This window comes from Mus pahari, chromosome 15, assembly GCF_900095145.1.
Source record: "Mus pahari chromosome 15, PAHARI_EIJ_v1.1, whole genome shotgun sequence".
NCBI lineage: Eukaryota > Metazoa > Chordata > Mammalia > Rodentia > Muridae > Mus > Mus pahari.
Genome location: NC_034604.1, coordinates 31,916,349 through 31,936,688, shown reverse-complemented (window position 1 = coordinate 31,936,688; position 20,340 = coordinate 31,916,349). Strand labels below are relative to the sequence as shown.

The 20,340-nt window shown below is 46.5% G+C and overlaps 3 protein-coding genes across 3 annotated transcripts in view; 2 read left to right on the top strand and 1 right to left on the bottom strand.

Annotated features, from left to right (window-relative positions):
• Positions 1–13,226, top strand: part of Hars (histidyl-tRNA synthetase) — a 15,442-nt gene extending 2,216 nt beyond the window's left edge. The window contains exons 3-13 of the mRNA XM_021215113.1: positions 2,640–2,759; positions 6,083–6,178; positions 7,483–7,608; positions 8,230–8,337; positions 8,471–8,569; positions 8,795–8,888; positions 9,121–9,248; positions 9,341–9,583; positions 11,603–11,719; positions 12,452–12,598; positions 12,835–13,226. Coding sequence (XP_021070772.1) covers positions 2,640–2,759; positions 6,083–6,178; positions 7,483–7,608; positions 8,230–8,337; positions 8,471–8,569; positions 8,795–8,888; positions 9,121–9,248; positions 9,341–9,583; positions 11,603–11,719; positions 12,452–12,598; positions 12,835–12,906 — 1,350 coding nt within the window. The 3' untranslated portion in view covers positions 12,907–13,226. The remainder of the gene's footprint in view (positions 1–2,639; positions 2,760–6,082; positions 6,179–7,482; positions 7,609–8,229; positions 8,338–8,470; positions 8,570–8,794; positions 8,889–9,120; positions 9,249–9,340; positions 9,584–11,602; positions 11,720–12,451; positions 12,599–12,834) is intronic.
• Positions 13,227–13,274: 48 nt separating this feature from the next.
• Dnd1 (DND microRNA-mediated repression inhibitor 1) lies at positions 13,275–15,946 on the top strand. Its single transcript, XM_021214704.2, has 4 exons — positions 13,275–13,615; positions 13,739–13,856; positions 14,176–14,637; positions 15,218–15,946. The coding sequence occupies exons 1-4, from the start codon at positions 13,592–13,594 to the stop codon at positions 15,670–15,672; spliced, it is 1,059 nt and encodes a 352-aa protein (XP_021070363.1). The 5' UTR covers positions 13,275–13,591; the 3' UTR covers positions 15,673–15,946.
• Wdr55 (WD repeat domain 55) lies at positions 15,919–19,634 on the bottom strand. Its single transcript, XM_021214703.2, has 7 exons — positions 19,272–19,634; positions 17,667–17,767; positions 17,465–17,552; positions 17,184–17,363; positions 16,954–17,053; positions 16,692–16,861; positions 15,919–16,610 (listed from the first exon to the last, which is right to left on the bottom strand). Exons 1-7 carry the CDS (start codon positions 19,463–19,465, stop codon positions 16,286–16,288), a joined length of 1,158 nt encoding a protein of 385 aa, XP_021070362.1. The 5' UTR covers positions 19,466–19,634; the 3' UTR covers positions 15,919–16,285.
• Positions 19,635–20,340: the final 706 nt, after the last annotated feature.

The following is a 20,340-nucleotide window of genomic DNA, read 5'->3' as shown; positions in this document are numbered from 1 at the left end:
GGATTAAAGGCGTGCGCCACCACACCCAGCTCAGGAATTTTTAATAGAACAGTCTCTCCACACCTCAACCCAATGTCCAGTCTTAATGTCACTAAAGCGGAAGCAGCAGATATTATGTTCCTGCAGATATGATGCAATACAAACTACACAGCACCACCTATGAATTCTCATCAGGGGAATTTGAATGTAATTAGGGCTTTAGACTAAGGTGGAGAAACACGGAGTAGACAACAGGTTAATGACTCATCGGTAGAATTGGTGACTGGATCCAGAATGTAATAAACTTTTTTGGGACAAATAATTCAGTTTCTTCAACAAATAAATAATGTGATGGGGTGGGGGTGGGAGATCAAGAGTGTGGCTCAGTATTAGAAGACCTAGAGTCCAAATGAGACACCACAAAAGAAGAACAAAAAGGAAGAAAGAGAAAGCTGTTGCTGATTAAATGTATATGTCATCTAAAAATAACATGGTTAGAATCTGACCAAATAAGGTCATCATGAGAAGTTATTATTGAGGTAGTTGGGGGAAGTTGAACACGGCTTGATCTTAGATAGTATTAAGGAATTCCACAGCTATTCAATTTCCTTTTGGGAAATGGTATAGCATTTGCACGTACCCTATACACATCCTCGGTGATTAAGTCATCTCTAGGTTACCAATACCTAGTATAAGGAGTTATTGCTCAAAGAGGATGTGGAAAAAAATCTATATATTTAGTATAGGCAGAATTTTCTTTTAACCCTAAGTATTTTCAGTGCACAGTTTATTGAACCTGTGGGTATTGAATCTGCAGATACAGAGGACCAACTGTATGATTCACACTCTTTGCACTCAACCATTAAACCAAATGGGACTGGAGAAATAGCTCGGAGATAGAGCACTTTGTGCTCTCCCACAGCACCCAGGTTCAATCCCCTGTACTCACACAGTGGCTCACAAGCTACGGTAACTCCAGTTCCAGCAGCTTCAACATCCTCTTCTGACCTCTGTGGGCACCAGGCATACACTCAGTACATAGCCATACCTGTAGGCAAAACACCCGTACACATAAAATAAATCTTTCAAAATAAAAAACTGAACTTAAGAATAGTTTTACAGGGGGAGAGTGGCTCAGTGGTTAAGAGCACTTGCCGGAGGCTCACAAGCATTTCTAACTCCAATTCTAGGGCATCTGATGCGCCTTTCTGACTTAATGGGTACCAGGTATGCACCTGGTGCAAATAGATACTTTCAGACAAAACATACACATAAATATAAATACACAGAAGGCCTTACACACATACATTTTAAAAATAATGTTCTTTATAGTTAAATTATTAATTTTATTCAATCTTGACCCTCACTAGTAGGTATCACTAGTATGAAACAAGTACATATATAAAGCCTTTCTGCTACAAAGCAGGCACAGTTGACTATCTGGCAGACATACTGGTGATTGTAAAAGAAGTGGGCCTTGCCAACTCAAGGAAAGCTTCTGGCAGTAAAATGTTGCTAATGATAAAACTGAAGCATTCAAGTAAAGAATTTTGGGAAACATGTATCTTTTACCTTGAGTTTGACAACTTCCTGATAATTTGGATTGTCCTGGTGAGATATGTGATGGTGTTAATAAATGACTTTCTGAGTATTATATAATGAAATATGTCAACATTATAAACCTCTAACTTATCAACAAGCCAGTGTTTTCTAGATGACTAGTGTAAGATGATATAAAGTCATACAAGGGTAAAAGATCCATTCGACATATAAGATACAAGGGTGGGTTTTAATGTGCAGTTCTGCAGCATGAAATACGCTGATATTATAGGGTAATCATCACTACTTATCTTTTGTTTTTCTCCCAGATAGGGCCCAGTCTGTAGTCTAGGCTGGCCTGGAACTTATCACAATCCTCCTGCAGAGGCAGGCGGATTTCTGAGTTCAAGGACAGCCTGGTCTACAAAGTGAGCTCCAGGACAGCCAGGGCTACACAGAGAAACCCTGTCTCGAAAAACCATTAAAAAAAAAAAGAAAAGAAAAAAAGAAAAAGCTCGGTCTGGGTGGGAGACAGGCGTCACTGTGCACTTGCTGAGTGCTCTTGGGTGATGACTTGACTTCTTGACAGCCTGTAATTTAGCTATAGAATGTACCTGCCTAACCTGTCTTGGAGCTCTTTTCCCTTCTTAGAAAGGGGTCTCACCATTATGGACCAGGCTGTCCTTGAACTTAGTGGTCCCCCTGCCTCTGCCTTCCAGGTGCCAACAGACCAGGCTCTGTGAGAGCTTGCACTCAGAAATACCTTTGTTAAATAGAACTTGAAAGGAATTAGGTTGGAAAAAAATTGCACATAAACTTTAGAATTGGACTTGTGGAGCCACTTTGAATCAATAATATATGTGTCAAGTAGGTATTCTCTGCTATGCAAGGAAATACAGTTACTGTTGAGTTTTCAGAAAACTTCTATTGAGAAAATGGCTCTGAATTCTGGGAAACAGAACCTAGCTGGCAGATGGAGTCACAGGGCCTGTTCTAAGCTGTCTTCCCACTTTAACAGCAGCATTTGTGTCCCTTGTTGCTGAGCTGGACTTTGGATATTTCTAGAGTTTACTGTTCTTTGTTTTAAATGTCATCCTTGTGTTTTGATTTTGACTCTGAAGGGCACAAGAGACTATAGTCCTCGGCAGATGGCAGTCCGGGAAAAGGTGTTTGATGTCATCATCCGCTGTTTCAAACGCCATGGAGCAGAAGTGATTGATACACCTGTGTTTGAACTAAAGGTGAGAACTGGGTAAGGAGAAACTGCACATCGGATGGCTCATGATGACCTAAGAGGGGAATAGAGGAGCCTAATGTTAGAATCTTAACATATTACTGGAGCAGAAAGAGTCCAGTCCATGACCCCACCAGAATAAAAATGTTTATGAGTCCATACACTGGGGCTTTTAAAGCTTTTAAAATCCTGGCTGATATGGTCAGAGGGATATATTATAACCAGTTGAAGACATGAACTGCTATTATGCCCGTAAGACTTTCATTTTGGTGTCTGACATTGTTCAGATCTCAGACTTTAAAAAGCATATATATTTGCTAACCTGATAATGCATTCCTATAAGCTTATCTTCAAGAAAAACCAGAAAGCTGTGTGAATAGATATGCCTAGTAACAGGTTTTGGAAATGTGTATTAACCGGAATGGCATAAAGATCAAATAGGATGGTACTAGCAAACAGATAAGGGCAAAGCTTCTTTCTGTTGTTCTGAGACAGTCTCATTATAACCCAGGCAGGCCTTGAACCATAAGCTGGGTGCTTCTGCCCTCCTGAGTTACAGGTCTAGCTCACTACACCTTGAGTCTCACTGAAAAACTATACATCTTTTTTATTGGCTTACTTTTTAATGGTGGGGGGGTTAGACTTATTTTTTTTTTTTAATTTTTATTTTTTTAAGATTTATTTATTATTATACATAAGCACACTGTAGCTGAGTTCAGACACACCAGAAGAGGGCATCAGATCTCATTACAGGTGGTTGTGAGCCACCATGTGGTTGCTGGGATTTGAACTCAGGACCTTCAGAAGAGCAGTCAGTGCTCTTACATGCTGAGCCATCTCACCAGCCCTAGATTTATTTATTTATTTATTTATTTTAATATTTATTTATTATATGTAAGTACACTGTTGCTGTCTTCAGACACTCCAGAAGAGGGCGGCAGATTTCATTACAGATGGTTGTGAGCCACCATGTGGTTGCTGGGATTTGAACTCAGGACCTTCAGAAGAGCAGTCAGTGCTCTTACATGCTGAGCCATCTCACCAGCCCTAGATTTATTTTTAATTGTGTGAATGGGTGCACATGAGAACAGGTGCCTGGGGAGTCCGAGGTATAGGATGCCCATGGAGCTGGAGTTAGAAGAGGTGTGAGCGGACATAGGTTCTGTGAATCAAACTTGGGTCTTCTGCAAGATCAGTACAAAATCCTAACTACTTTAGCAGGGCTGGAGGGATGGCTCAGCAGAGCACTTGTTACTCGTGCAGAGGATCTGGGTTTTGTTCCCAACGTCCATGTGACTCACAATCATTTGCTACTGGAGTTCCAAAGGACCCAACACTCTTCTGACCTCCACAGGCACCAGGCATGCATATAATGAACATACATGCAAAGCATAGATCCATAAATAAAGTAAATATGTATTTTTTTTAACTTTTTTAAAATCTTAAGTAATAATACCTTAGGATTGACTAAGATGGCCCAGTGGGTAAAGACATTTACTACCAGGGATGGAGATAGGACTAAGAGGTCCTGGGTTCAATTCCCATTACCCACATAGTAGCTCACAATTGTCTGTAAGTCCAGTTCCAGTGACTCCTGTGCCCTCACACAGACATACATGCAGGAAAACACCAAAGTACATAAAATAAAGATCCTAACTTAAAACAAACAAACAAAAAAGATATTTATTGCCAAGCCTGATGGCTGAGTTTAATCTTCACAGAATGGGAGACCCAACTCTTACAAGTTATCCACTGACCTTAATGCATGCCATGGCATATGAACACACACAATATAAATAATGGTTGTAAAAAAAAAAATAATATGAGCCAGGTGTGGTGGCGCACGCCTTTAATCCCAGCGCTCGGGAGGCAGAGGCAGGGGGATTTCTGAGTTTGAGGACAGCCTGGTCTACAAAGTGAGTTCCAGGACAGCCAGGGCTATACAGAGAAACCCTGTCTCGAAAAACAAAAAACAAAACCAAAAACAAAATCAAAGAAAAAGTAATACTTTAGCAGGGTCTGGTGGTATGCGCCTTTGATCCTAGCACTGGGAGGCAGAGGCAGGTGAATCTCAGAGTTTGAGGCCAGCCTGGTCTACAGAGTGAGTTCCAGGACAGCCAGAACTAAATAGAGAAACCCTGTCTTGAAAAACATGGAGGGCTGGTGAGATGGCTCAGTGAGTAAGAGCACCAGACTGCTCTCCCGAAGGTCCAGAGTTCAAATCCCAGCAACCACATGGTGGCTCATAACCATCCGTAACAAGATCTGACTCCCTCTTCTGGAGTGTCTGAAGACAGCTATAGTGTACTTACATATAATAAATAAATCTTTAAAAAAAAAAAAAAAATTTTAAAAAAAAAAAAAAAAAAAAAAGAAAGAAAAACATGGAGAGTGGGGGCCAGGGAGAGCAGTAATACTTTAGCTCTGCCACGAAATAGGAAAAAAAGCAGAATATCAACACTGAATTGTTATTCCTTTTTAGTTTTTTTTTGTTTTGTCTTTTTGAAATGGTCTTTCTATGTAGACCAGGCATGCTTCAAACTCAGAGAGATCTACCTGCCTCTACCTTCTGAGTGCTGGAATAAGAGGTGTGCCTGGGTATAATACTGTTTAATTGTAACTACATCAAACTTAATAAGCATTAGGATGAAAAGCACAGGGACTACAGAAATATAGACAATTAGTCACATTAGAATAGTAAGTTTTTATGTTTGTAATGGTCTTTTTAAAGATTTATTTACTTATGTATTTTTATTAATATGAGTGCTCTATTTACATGTATGCCTGCATAATAGAAGAGGCATTAGATCCCATTACAGATGGTTGTGAGCCACCACGTGGTTGCTGGGAATTGAACTCAGGACCTCTGAAGAGCAACCAATGCTCTTAACTGCTAAGCTATTTCTCTAGTCCCTATGGACTAGAGGTCTAAGGGCAGGGAATACAGCTTAGTGATAGAGGAATTGCCCACCAAGTACAAAGCCTAGGTTCAATCCTTAGCATCAAATAATTTAGCAGCAGCAGCAGCAGCAACAACAACAACAACAATAATAGTAATAGTAATAATAATTTTAAAACCCTATTTATAACCAACAACAACAACAATAATAGTAATAGTAATAATAATTTAAAAACCCTATTTATAACCAGATGTGGTGGCCCAGGCCTTTAATCCCAGCATTCAGGAGGTAGAGGCAGGCAGATCTCTAGTAGTTCACAGCCAGCCAGAGATACATAGTAAGACCCTGTCTCAAAGCAACAACAACAACAACAACAAAAGTTAAAGTGTACCTTATTACTGTGATCATATTTCTCCTTTGGTTTCTCCAGGAAACACTGACTGGAAAGTATGGAGAAGATTCGAAGCTTATCTATGACCTGAAGGACCAGGGCGGGGAGCTGCTGTCTCTCCGTTATGACCTTACTGTATCCTTCCAAACCTAGGTTCTTAAGACTTCATCGCAACTGCCACTCACTGGAGTTGAACTTGGGTTTAGGGACAGCAGGCACAGGTAAAATGAAATATGAAGCCACTGACAGTGAAAGGAATTGTTTNCTCTAAAGCAAGATAAAGGATTTTGGGTAAGCAGACTATAGTCTTAGAAACCTCCAGCTTTGCCAGCACTCGGGAGGCAGAGGCAAGTTGTTCTCTGTGTTTGAGGCCAACCTGGTCTACAGAGTTCCAGGACAGCCACGGCTACACAGAAAAAAACCTGTCTCAAAAAAAAAAAAAAAAAGTCCAGCTTTCTGTCAGGGCCCTGTTTCCTTTTTACAGCAGCTCTTGGCTCAAAAGCAGCTGTCCCAGTCCCAGTGGGCAGACTTTTCTGTAATTGATCGCTAGTTCCTTTATCTTCAAGTGTCTCAGTTAGTGTTCTATTGCTGTGTGGAGACCGTAACCAAGGCAGCACTTATAAAAGAAAGCATTTAATTGATGGCTTGCTTATAGTTTATAGAGTTAGTCTATCATCATGCCAGGGAGCATGGCAGCACAAATGCAGGCATAGTGCTGGAGAAGTGGCTGAGAGCTTCACATCCCGATTCACAGGCAGCGGAGGTGGGGTAGGGTGGACAGACACACACACACACACACACACACACACACACTGAGCCCAGGGTAGGGGGGACAGAGGGACATACACACACACACACTGAGCCCAGGTGGGGTGGGGGTGGAGGGACAGAGGGACACACACACACACTGAACCCAGGGTGGGGGGGACAGAGAGACACACACACACTGAGCCCAGGGTGGGGGTGGGGGGACAGAGGGACACACACTGAGCCCAGGTGGGCTTTTGAAACCTCAAAGCCCACTCCCTGTGACACACCACCGCAGCAAGGCCACACTGCCTAATCCTTCCAGATAGTTCATCAACTGGAATCTAAGCATAGAAATACACAGGCCTGTGGGAGCCAGCTTCATTAAAACTACCAATCAATCATCCGATTAGGGATTCCACAGGGGCCCTCTTCTTGCTGTGTCTAATCTGCCGAGTTCCCTTCTCTAGTCCACACAGTCTAGGGAAACAGTCAAAGAGGAAGGAGCCTTAAGCTTCTTTCTTGCTTCAGCTGCCTTTTATGACTATACAGTTAATTCTTCCTGACAGTCAGAAGTGCTGTTTCTCTTATAGGTAGTGGTTTATCTATACCCGGTTAGACCCTAGCTTCTGTGGGTGACGATAACTTCCAGCAGCCACAGAAGGCTCTTTTTCTTAACACTGTGTTATCAGGTCCCTTTTGCTCGGTATCTGGCAATGAATAAACTGACAAACATTAAACGCTACCATATAGCAAAGGTGTATCGCCGGGACAACCCAGCTATGACCCGAGGCCGTTACCGTGAATTCTATCAATGTGTGAGTGTTGGAAAACCATGGAGCAGGATTGGTAACTCAAGCCCTCTCTCCAGTAGGGTCTACTGTGTGCTATGGTATCCTGAACATACTAGACGGTCTCAAAAATGCCCTTAGATTCCCCTGATATTTGCATGGAGACCTCCTAATGGCTTGGTGGACTTGAAAAATGAGACAAACAATCAGTTATGGGCTTGGAGGACCTGGTTTGGTAGGGGTTTTCAGGGGGAGTGGATTGTTTTGTTTGGAAAAAAAATTACTTGATTTTTTTTTTTTTTTTTTTTTTTTTTTTTTTTGGTGCTGGGGATTGGATGCAGGGCTTTGTACACACTAGGACACCAGGCAGTTTTTCTAGCTCCAGGTTCTTTATTACCAACAGAGAATGAAGAAGTTCAATATGTATTGTTATCAAATCTTCTAGACTAATGTTGCAGGATTTCTGACAGATGGGAAAAAATAGCAAAAGATTAAGGTGCGAAGGGTTTGGGTAAAGTGATTTCCTCACATGCTTGAAGCCCCAGAACTGCCACAGAGACAGACTGACTAAGGTTGCGAAGTTTCCCTCAACAGAGTAGAGGTTTCAGGAGTCCATCACATGCCACCCACCTCCCTCTTTCCCTGCAGGATTTTGACATTGCCGGACAGTTCGACCCCATGATTCCTGATGCAGAATGCCTAAAGATTATGTGCGAGATCCTGAGCTCACTTCAGATCGGCAACTTCCTGGTCAAGGTCAGAGCTGGATAGGACTGGGAGGGGAAGGTGGGGCCTGGCCCCTCACACATCAGCAGTCCATGTGATAGAGACTATAGGGAATCATGCAAAATACACAGACTCCCTCTCCCCTATACCTTGCTCCTCTCAGGTAAATGACAGGCGCATCCTAGATGGGATGTTTGCTGTCTGCGGTGTTCCTGATAGCAAGTTCCGTACCATCTGCTCCTCGGTGGACAAGCTAGACAAGGTAACAACCCAAACAGCTGACTGCCTCTTCCTAGATCCTGCCCTGTTGGAAACAGTGAAATTTTATGAGGAGAGGTAGCTGCTTCTCTGCCTACTGGAGGAGGACTGGCCCCAGTGCAGATGTTGAATGATGCCTTTGCTCTCAGGTCGCTCCTTGAGAAGGGTCCATACTTGTTCTGTGGTAGGGAAGATGTGTAATGGCCTCTGGCTGTTGTTGTCTGCCCAGGTTTCCTGGGAGGAAGTGAAGAATGAGATGGTGGGAGAGAAGGGCCTTGCACCGGAAGTGGCTGATCACATCGGGGACTACGTCCAGCAGCATGGTGAGAGAAGAACCTCCCCTCAAGTCCCTCCCCTCAGTGCTAAAGTTGAACTCTGTGTGTGTGTGTGTGTGTGTGTGTGTGTGTGTGTGTGTGTGTGTGTGTTGGTGAAGGGGGAGTGATCATGTGTACATGTAACTGCAGCCCAGACCAAAGGAAGACCTACTGTTTTGGGGTTTGTCTGTTTGTTTGTTTGTTTTTCTTGTCCATCTGGCCTACAAATTTGTTTCCTCAGGTGGGGTGTCTCTGGTGGAGCAGTTACTCCAGGATCCTAAACTCTCCCAAAACAAACAGGCTGTAGAGGGGTTGGGGGACCTAAAGCTGCTCTTTGAATATCTAGTCCTGTTTGGCATTGATGACAAGGTAAGTGAAGTTGGAGATAGGAGCCCCAGCTGACCTCTGTGGCTCGGGGTCCCTGATCCTATCTGCTACTGACCATGACCATGCCTCCACAGATCTCCTTTGACCTGAGCCTTGCTCGGGGGCTAGACTACTATACTGGGGTCATCTATGAGGCGGTGCTGCTACAGATGCCAACCCAAGCTGGGGAAGAGCCCCTGGGTGTGGGCAGCATAGCTGCTGGAGGGCGCTATGATGGCCTGGTTGGCATGTTTGACCCCAAGGGGCGCAAGGTGCCATGCGTTGGGCTCAGTATTGGAGTGGAGCGGATCTTTTCCATTGTAGAGCAAAGATTAGAGGTAAGTCCTAGGGTAAGAGGTGGTACCCACCATACCTGTGACCGCCTAGGGACAGGCGCTGCTTTGCATAGGGAACATCTCTGAGAAATGCGGAATTCAGTCTCGCTCCTTTATAGGCCAGCATCGTGTGTGTGTGTGTGTGTGTGTGTGTGTGTGTGTGTGTGTGTGTGTGTGATGATCCTGGAGATTGAACCTGGGCCTTGTGCATGCTAGGCAACCACTCTATCACTGTGCTCTTCTTCACGTACTTTAAGACAGGGTCTGAGTTGCCCAGGGTGACTTTGAACTCAGTGTGTAGCCCTTGTAGGTCTTACTTCCTCCTGGATCAGCCTCTGAATAGCTGGACTAGGTTGAGCCCTCAGGCCTGGCTTCTAGGATAGTTTTGTGAATCTTGGTTCTTTCTCCACTGGAGAATAGCAAAAGAAACACTATTATTCTCCCTCTCAATGGGAAATACGCCCAAGGCCCTGGGCTTCCTCAGATGGCTGCTCTGCCTCCCTAGGGCCCAGAGTAACACCGGAAGCTCCCCATGCTCCTCATGACCCTTGTAGCTGGAACTCTTTTTTTTTTTTTTTTTTTTTAAAGATTTATTTATTTATTATATGTAAGTACACTGTAGCTGACTTCAGATCTTTTTATGGATGGTTATGAGCCACCATGTGGTTGCTGGGATTTGAACTCCAGACCTTCGGAGGAGCAGTCGGGTGCTCTTACCCACTGAGCCATCTCACCAGCCCGTAGCTGGAACTCTTAAGTGGCTTGCTGCATTGGGGTTTCAGGAATGCTCCAGCAGCTTTCCCATCTTCCTGTCCTCTTTTCTCTAAGATGACACCACCCATGTGCTCACTTGAGGTCATTCTAGTAGACACCTTTTTTTTTTTTTTAAAGATTTACTTATTATATGTAAGTACACTGTCACTGTCCTAAGACACACCAAAAGAGGGCATCAGATCTAACCACAGATGGTTGTGAGCCACAGCTGCTGGGATTCGAACTCAGGACCCCTGGAAGAGCAGTCAGTGCTCTTAATCACTGAGCTATCTCTCCAGCCCTCTAGTAGGCATCTTATGTTGTAGCTTTGAAAACAGTTTTTCAGAAAAGGTTGGGGGGTTCTTTGTGCCTACATCCACACATAACTAGTGTCACAGATGGGCAAATAGAAAGACTAGTACCAGTAGTGGCTTGCGGTGTCTCAAAGGCCTTTTCTTGTGATTGGGCCTGTGACCCCTAACCTCCTGGGGAGAAAGGAATTTAACTTTACTGTGCTGCTAGGTTGAACCCTCAGGCCTGGCTTTTAGGGTAGTTTTGTGAATCTTGGTTCTTTTTCCACTGGAGAATAGCAAAAGAAACCCTATTCTTCTTCTCAGTGGGAAGTACGCCAAAGACCCTGGGCTTACTCAGATGGCTGCTCAAAATAGTTACACATTTTATTATTGTTGTGTTTTGGTGTTTTGTTCTGGTTTTGTTGTTTTAATTTTTATTTTATGTAGCTGAGTGTTAGCACCTACATGTGCATCTGTGCTGCCTGGTCTCCACAAAGGCCAGTAGAGGACATCAGATCCCCTCAGACCTCAATTACAGATGGTTATGAGCTGCCTTGTGGGAAGCAGTCAGTGGTCTTAACTGCTGAGCCATCTCTTCAGTCCTAGTATTTGTTTTCTTGGATTTTCATTCTGTTTTGTTGTGTGGTTGTTTTTGTTTCGCTTTGTTTTTGAGACATACTAAGTTCAAACTCATCTCTTCAAGGCTAGCCTTAGCCACCACACAGTCCTTCTGTCTCCACCTCCCAAGCACTGCATTACAGCTGTATATCATCACACTTAGCAAGTCACACAAGTCGGTTCATTTTTTACGCCTTCGCCGAACTATTCCATGTCCAGCTGGTAGGTTAGAAGGCTGCCATCCTTCCCGAGTTGACCTCACTTAGTTGGACTTAGTCTCTCAGGATCCCAACTATAGCCTCCATGTTTGTTCCTCGGTAGCATAGTCCAACTCTGACTCTTGCCTGCCTCTCTCTAGGCTTCAGAGGAAAAGGTACGGACCACAGAGACGCAGGTGCTTGTGGCATCTGCACAGAAGAAGCTGCTGGAGGAGAGACTGAAGCTTGTCTCAGAGTTATGGGATGCTGGAGTCAAGGTACAGGGGACCATCCCTAGGCTGGCTGCAAACTTGGGAGTACTAGACACAAACTAATACAAGTTTACATAGTGCCTTCTTCCCATTGCTTCTTCAAATAGAGCAAAGAACAAGGTGCCTCTTACACTACAGTGTGTGGTCTTCATGTGGGACTCCGAACAGCGGGAGCAGGGGCTGTCGCTGACCTTGTTGCCTGCCTTTGGGACCCTTTCCTCCTAGTGGGTTGCTTTATTGAGCCTTAATAGGAGAGGAGGTGCCTAGTCTTACTGCCACTCAATATGGCAGGGCTGTTTGATATCCATGGAGGCCTGTCCTTTATGAAGAGAAACAGAAGGAATGGAGGGGAGAAATGGGGCATAGCAAGGAGAGAAGGGAGGGGATACTGTGGGCAGGATAGATATAAATAAATAAATAAATAAAGCCTAAAAAGGATTGCTTGATTGAGAGGGCTTTGTCAATTATATTCTCCCAATTGTCCTTATATGCTGTTAACCGTCTTTTTATTCTTATCAATACCAATATCATATATATATTATGTTATTGAGATTCTGCTTTATAGTATTGTGAACAGAACAGGATTTAGTAATTCATAGAAATGAAAATAAAGAGCTGGAGAATAAAGACACTTAAAAAAAGAACAACAACAAGGTGCCTGCTGCATCCTCCCCCTCCTCCAAAGTTTGTCTCTGAGAACAACAGAAGCCTTTGTTTTCTTCCTTGGTCATTTTGCAGGCTGAGCTGCTGTATAAGAAGAACCCAAAGTTACTGAACCAGTTGCAGTACTGTGAGGAGGCAGGCATCCCACTGGTGGCCATCATTGGTGAGCAGGAACTCAAGGATGGTGTCATCAAGCTCCGCTCAGTGGCCAGCAGAGAGGAGGTGAGGAGGGCATCAGATGCAGGCTGGCCCAGGCCTGTTTAAGACCTGAGTCTCCTATTGGACTAGCTTATAAGGAACCTGAGGGCTTAGGCTTTAACTATAATTGTGGCATTTAAAATCTCTGGGGTGCCTAACTGGGCACATGTCCCAGTGAGCCAAACCTGGTAACTAGAAGTAGGCACTCAGGGAACAGCTGAGAGGGAGGTGCTCATACCTTCTTCCTGTGTTGTGGCCAGGTGGATGTCCGAAGAGAAAATCTTGTGGAGGAAATCAGAAGAAGAACAAATCAGCCCCTCTCCATCTGCTGAACTGAGCAAACCAGTAGAGGAAACAGGATTGGCCTTAACTGAACGAAAACTGCATATGTACTTAAACAGTTTGCATATTTCTGATCTAGCAGAAGATTGAAGTGTGGTCAGAACAGAGGCTTTTTGTTTTATGTTTTTATTATTACGTTATTATCCGTAATCACTGGCCAAAAAAATGGCCACTGTCGGGGATTATAGGTGGACTAATCATGTCTCTGCCTCCTAAATTCCTGTATGGACTTGAGGTGGCTTCATTGAAAAACCACACGGCAGATGTACAACCTATGGCCAAAAAGTCCAATAAATGTCTCTACCGCTAACACCTGTCTGTGTCCGTGATGCCTAGCACTGCCTTCTTCCTGTCCTGACACTGGTATAAAAAGGAGGAAACCTTTCTCAAACTCACTGGGTCTTGCTAGAGGTTTTTGTTCCCAGTGACCATCCTGCCCCAGAGCTCCCTCCACTCCGCCCCCTTTTGGTGATGGAGCTCCTCCCACCCACGGTCCTAAGTGGGGGCTCGAGATTTCCAAGGGCGTGCGCGCAACGTGCAAGGATGTCTCCTTGAGAGGCGGGGTCGTGCTCAGAGCCAATGAGAACTTGAGGGGGCGTGGAGGACAGGGAATCTTCCAGAGGCCGAAGCTGAAGGAAGTTCTAAAGAGGGAACTGCAAGACTTTGGAAAGAGCTATGCAGTCCAAACGGGAGTGCGAGGTAAGTAAATGGAGACCTAAGTGATCCCTGGGCACGGCCTGCAGATGGGGGTGGTTACGGTGACCCCCCAACACCACTAATGGGGCCGGTGATACCCCATTCCAACCTGCCTCTCTCCCCCAGCAATGGTGTGAGAGGGTGAATCCAGAGAACAAGGCAGCACTGGAGGCGTGGGTAAGGGAGACTGGCATCCGCCTGGTGCAGATCAACGGGCAAAGGAAGTATGGAGGGCCACCCCCAGGTACAGTAGCCCCAGCCCCTGTGTCACTAGACCATCCTCCGTCACTCTTTATGGATAGGCTCCAAAGTCAGAAAACCCAAATTACTACTAGATGTGGCTATTTGCCTGGCCTCCCTTCCACGCTGGCCATCAAGGATGGTGCCAGCCTTTTTGTTTACACAGTCTAGTTGTCCAATTATGGTAACGACCCCCAGGAGCTAGAAAGGTGTCAATATTTCCAGATGGTCTCCCTTCTCCGCTCCCCCACCCCCTAGCTTTATCCTGGAGCTTAAAAACATCCTTGTAGACCACAGTAACCAACAAAATCCTCTCCCTCCAGGCTGGGTGGGCAGCCCGCCACCATCAGGGTCTGAGGTGTTTATCGGACGACTTCCTCAGGACGTGTACGAGCACCAGCTAATCCCACTCTTCGAGCGCGTGGGACGCCTCTATGAGTTCCGCCTAATGATGACCTTCAGTGGTTTGAACCGCGGCTTTGCCTATGCGCGCTACAGCTCGCGGCGCGGTGCCCAGGCCGCCATTGCTACGCTGCACAACCACCAGCTGCGGCCTTCTTGCCAACTCCTGGTGTGCCGAAGCACCGAGAAGTGCGAGCTGACGGTGGACGGGCTGCCTCTTAGCTTGAACCGCCGAGCGTTACTGCTCGCCCTGCAACCGCTCGGTCCCTGCCTGCAGGAGACACTGCTGCTACCCAGCCCTGGGTCTGCGTCCTCTCAGATTGCGCTGCTCAAGTTCAGCACGCACCGAGCTGCCGCCATGGCCAAAAAGGCCCTAGTAGAAGGTAGGGGTGGAAGCTACGGAAGGGTCGCTGGCTACTTAACAACATACCCCCCAAATCTATAGTCAGACATGAGTTCCTGAACTGCTGCCATATTAGTGCTACTGCCACTACTTACCTATAGTTAAGTCACTTGTTTTACTGTTTTTGTTTTTCTGAGACAGGGTTTCTCTTTGTTAATAGCCCTGGCTGTCCTGGACTTCCTTTGTAGGTTAGGCTGGTGTCAAACTGAGTGATATGCCTACCTGTACCTCTCTGATGCTGGCATTAAAGGTGAATTCCAGAAGTGCTAATGCAGCCTGGTACCCTGTACCCTTGAACTCAGTGGAGGATAAACAGTGCTAAATCTTAGTTTCAGTTTTCCTTGACCAGAAAGGCAGCTATTGTGATGGTTATTAAGCAAATAGAGCCTGCTTTGTATTCCCCCAGGGACTAGTGAATCCTAGGGAAGTTGTCACACCACCTAGAAGTGGAGAGGCATTAAACATAGCCTGAGGCAAGTCACTTCAACGTCTGGTCTTAAGTGCTTGCCATTCCTAGTGTTTAACTCTGCCCCCCCCCTTTTTTTTTTTTTTTTTGGCAGGTCAGTCACGCCTCTGTGGCGAGCAGGTGGCTGTGGAGTGGCTCAAGCCAGACCTAAAGCAGCACTTCCGCCAGCAGCTTGCAGGTCCCTCACTGCGGTTCCTCCGGCCAGATGTCAGCCAACTAGCCCAGACCAGGGAGAAGCTGGGGTCCCAAGGAGCTCGGGCTGCCCTGCAACTGCTGTGCCAACGGATGAAGCTAGGCAGCCCAGTGTTCCTGACCAAGTGTTTAGGAACAGGGCCTGCTGGCTGGCATCGCTTCTGGTACCAAGTGGTGATCCCTGGGTACCCAGTGCCTTTCAGCGGCCTCATTTGGGTTGTGCTGGCCTCTGATTGGCAGGATGGGCATGAGGTGGCCAAGGATGCTGTGTCCGCACAGCTGCTGGAGGCACTGAGTGAATCTAGGACCAGCTTGTGGTCTCCTGGGGCTGAAGCAGGTACTATGGTTAAGCAGTGACCCCTTCTTTCTACATGCACCCTAAATGGGTTAAGCAGAGCCTGTGCCAACCCCCAGCCCAGCAGGCCTGGGCAGCCCAGGGCCTGGTGACAGACAGCTTTCCCTGCTGGGACAGGACCCTGTCACACCTAAGTGCTACTTTAGTTTGTGAGGAACCTTGCCCTCCCCCACTGAGCCCAGGGTCTGACCTGCTATCCTTAGTCAATCCCCAGCTTGACAGATACCCTGCCACACCAGCACAGGAGCTTACTATGAATCTTTGTTTTTATTTGGAGAACTGGCTGAACCAAAGAGCCCTTCCTCCCACCACTTGTCCCTGGTTTGGCTTACATGGTTTTTGTTTTTCTATACTGGTTTTATTTATATTAAAACCCCGGCTGGTATACATGTGTCTGCTTTCTTGCTGTAGTGGTCATAGAGTTTGTTTTACAATGATAGGGGGAGCAAATACTTCCCCACTTTGGAACCCCGAGTTCATGTCATTTCTTACATGACACAGTAGAATATAGAAACTCAATGGTAGAGTTGAGCTTATGTTCAAAGTAGTAGGTTCAATCTACAGCATCAACAGATTTCTTTGGGGAATCTGTTCCAGAAAACAGCTCCTCGCCCCTCAGTCACTGTCGTCATCGCTCTCCCCCACCACCTCCTCTGGAGCCTTGGAATCCTCTTCATCTTCCCTCAACCCTGCAAAGAAGTCATCTGTGCTCCAAGCCTTACTGCTCAGGGCACGAAGTGGTCCTCCCTTTTTCTTGCGTCGCCGATAGTCATCCACAACCACGGTTCGAAGCTGAGTCATGTCCCAAAACTTGAGGCGCTGGTCGTGGCCACTACTGGCCAGAAAGTGGCCGCAATGGGATAGGGCTAGCACCTCCACAGGCTCCCCGGCATGCTGGCCCACGGTGCCTACCACTCGGTTTGGCAGGATGTTCACAGCCCTGAGCAGAGAAGAGTGTTAGGAACTGGCTTAGCTTGGCTTATAATTCCTACGCTCGAGGGCTGCGCCCGGCTCCCCTTACCTGATGATTCCATCCGTGGAACCAGTACACAACAGATTCTCCGTGACTGGAACCATGCAGTCGATGGATTCTGCTCTCAGGGCAAAGCGGTCACTTGTAGCCCCAAAACCATTCCAGTTGAAGAGGTAGATGGTCCCCTCACTAGATCCACAGGCCACCTTCTTCCCGTACTGCAGGTTAACAGAGCAAACCATGTTTGTGGAGTCACTTCACAACAGACCCCCCTAGTGTATGGACCCCATCCCATCATACCCAGCTGTACTTTCATGAGGGCGACGGAGGTTAGATCTCCTGACTGAGGCTCTGAAAGTAACTCAAACCGGCGTCTCTTGATGTTGAAGACACCAAGGCAGCCATCCCCACTGTAAAGAAAAGCAGATGAGATGGGAAGTTCCATTCTAGGAAAACTACACTAAAAAGTGGGCACAGACACCTATTCACCACCGGGCCTGGAGGGAAGAAATGAGCAGGGAGTTAGGTTTAAGGTTGTACCTGGCTGTCAGCAGCAGCTTTTTGGCTGGGTCTAGAGCCATGTCGGCAATGTACTCCTCATGCTGCCGCATATCCATCAAAGGGCCCTCTTTACGCTGGTCCCATAGCCGGATGCCACCTGTGTCATCCCCAGTAACCAGAAGATTCTCATCCACAAGCAGCAGACTGTTAATGGGGGCACTGGAAACACAAAAATAGGAATTCGTTGGAGTAGAGACTTCTCTACTGGGAAGGTAAGCCCTCAACCGTCACTAGGCCCACATATACCTGATTTTCCTTACCCGTGAGCCTTGGAAATTCGTCTTTCCAACTGTCCCTGTTCAACATCTAAGACATGGATTGCTTTGTCCTTAGAGACAGTAACAAGTTCTAGGGGGAAAGGCCCAGGTTAGGTACTCACTGTCATCATGACTCAATGAGGACAGCTCATTGTCCTCTGCCCTCTACCACTTGCTGGCTGCCTCCCCCAGTCCCAGCGCTTACTCTGCCCATCCTCTGAGAAGACAACAGCCCGGCAGGACTTCAGGTGGTGTCCTGAGGACCAGAGTTCCTTGGTTTCTCCCTCCTGACAAGAGTAGGCAAAGCTGAGGAAAAGGAAGTGAGAGTGAATGATCTCAAACCACAGCTGATGCATGGAGCACAAAGACTAACCCTCCCACGGAGGTAGGGCACTTCCAGGAGCATAGAACTTCTATCTGTTTTCTTTCTTTGTAGCACTGGAGACTAAACTCAAGTCTTCACACATATTAATCAAATAATTTGGGTCATATTCCCAGCCTGATTATCCTTTTTCTTCTCTCTCTCTCTCCCTCTCTCTCTTTAAAAGCTTTTTGACACAAGGCTTCTCTATGTAGCCCTGGCTGTCCTGGAACTCACTCTATAAACCAGGCTGGCATCAACCTCAGGCATCACCTGCCTCTTGAGTGCTGGGATGAAAGGTGTGCACCATCTGTAACCCTTTTGTCTCATCCTCCTGGGTGCTGGGATTACAGGTACATATCATCAGACTCCACTGCTCTTCACTATTCTCAAAACCCTGAGCACAAAGAAAGGCTGGGTGTGGAATACTGTGAGGGCCCAGAAATACTCAATCATCTAATGGCAAGCTGGGTGCATTAGTGGGTTCCTATATTCTTTTTGTTATTGTTTTTGTTTTTTGTTTTTCGAGACAGGGTTTCTCTGTATAGACCTGGCTGTCCTGGAACTCACTCTGTAGACTAGGCTGGCCTCGAACTCAGAAATCCCCCTGCCTCTGCCTCCCGAGTGCTGGGATCAAAGGTGTGTACCACCATGCCCAGCAGGTTCCTATATTCTTAAGAATTCTGCCAGGCGTGGTGGCGCATGCCTTTAATCCCAGCACTNGGGAGGCAGAGGCAGGCGGATTTCTGAGTTCGAGGCCAGCCTGGTCTACANAGTGAGTTCCAGGACAGCCAGGGCTACACAGAGAAACCCTGTCTCGAAAAACCAAAAAACAAAACAAAACAAAACAAAAACCTGAAACCGAAGCCAGAGAATCCTTTGAGACTACTCTGGGCCACAGTATGATCTTGTCTCAAAGGACTATTGACAGAAATCCAGTCCCAGAAGTTGAAAGAGTAAAAATCATGCAGGGCCCACTGATGCTAAAGAAAGACATAGCTAATTACTGTATATTCTGACTAATGTCACAGTGCTGACTAGTTGCAACAGAATAGAGGTGGAGGTCTGGAGAGATGGTTCAGTGGATAAAGTGCTTGCCTCAGGTCTGGGGATCTCCAAAACCTATGAAAAAGGTAGGCAGGTATGGTGGCCAACTTTAATCCCAGCACTCAGAGGCAGAGATGGGATCTCTGGCAAATTAGCTAGCTAAGACTAATCAGGATCGTGAAGCTCCGGTCTCAATAAGAAACTCTACCTTTAAAAACGAAAAAAAGGAGAGGGATGTGGGAAAACGCATGGAATCAATCCGAGGCCTCCACAAGCACACTTGCCAAATGTGACTGAACGATTCGGGTCGTCTGAGTCTTGTAAGATGTCTTACCGCCACACTCCCTACCCCTACCTCTTCCCAGAGGAGCTTTAACACACTCCGCCCTACGCCCCACTCACACGAACACGTCCCCGTCCACGTCCCCTGCTGCCAGCAGATCTCGAGTCGGATGGAACGCCAGGCCACTGGCTGGGGCTTCCAGCACGATGTCTTCTGGAGCATCACGGATCCGGGGTGCTGCCTTCGTGGATTCAAGGTCTTCCTCTTCATTGTTTGAGTCCTCTGCAGGACTCTCCTCACACGTGGGGTCCATAGTATCCACGCGCGCTGGGGAACCAACTACAGGGACAGGGGCGTGGCCTACGTAGTTGCTTCCTCGAGGAGGCGGGATCGGAAGTACACTGGAAGGACGTCAGAAGAGGCGGGCCTACCGCAGCTGATGCGAATGGAGCTAGCGCAGCGTGCTGCTTCCTCTAAGATTCAACAACCCACACCCTTTTATTTCTTTAAATGAAGCCGAGTTATAGGTCATTAAAGTTTTCAGTTGTGGTTTTGCTGGTGTATAAATACGTTTTAAACACAAAGGCCAAGAGAAAAAGGAGCTGGGGAAGAAAGACACTGCAGAACGTATAGGTGTGGTTTCAGAGGAATACCCTTCCGCCGGTCCCTAGCCAGGTTTTTTTCGTGTGATATGAATTCCACGCCCGTCACAGCGCGAGTGTCAGAGATCAACCTTACGGAGTTCCTTCTCTCCTACCACCCTTACGTACACTCAAGGGATTAAACTCCAATCTAAAGGCTCACTCTACTACAAATGTATTGGCTATGCCATCTCCTTGCTCCCTCAACCCCAACCCCAACACATTTTACTTGACCTACTACTGTGTGGCCTGTGCTTGGAGTAGCGAGTTTATGTGACCCTTCAAGGCCTGTCCTCTCCGCCAAACCGCTTCGCATATTTGGAAACACCCTTAATTCTTCTCTCCACTCAGTCCTATCCTAACCGAACAAAGGGATCTCAGTTATTCCTGACTTGGTGATACCTAAAACCCAGGCTAGCAGCAGACAGGTTGCACAAGAAGGAACAAAAATCCACATATCCCTAAAGTTAATAGACAGGGACCATCAACAGGAGGCAGCCTGCACACATATTCAAACTGCTACCCACACCAACATCTTCCTAGCCTC

Bases quoted from the DNA above. Each gene is read 5' to 3' on its own strand.
- Dnd1 (XM_021214704.2), top strand. From the start codon at position 13,592: ATGCAGTCCAAACGGGAGTGCGAG. The intron at 13,857-14,175 runs GTACAGTAGCCC...CTCTCCCTCCAG, and splicing joins GTATGGAGGGCCACCCCCAG to GCTGGGTGGGCAGCCCGCCA. The intron at 14,638-15,217 runs GTAGGGGTGGAA...TTTTTTTGGCAG, and splicing joins CAAAAAGGCCCTAGTAGAAG to GTCAGTCACGCCTCTGTGGC.
- Wdr55 (XM_021214703.2), bottom strand. From the start codon at position 19,465: ATGGACCCCACGTGTGAGGAGAGTCCTGCAGAGGACTCAAACAATGAA. The intron at 17,364-17,464 runs GTAAGGAAAATC...TTGTGTTTCCAG, and splicing joins CGAATTTCCAAGGCTCACGG to TGCCCCCATTAACAGTCTGC. The intron at 17,054-17,183 runs GTACAACCTTAA...TTTTCTTTACAG, and splicing joins AAGCTGCTGCTGACAGCCAG to TGGGGATGGCTGCCTTGGTG.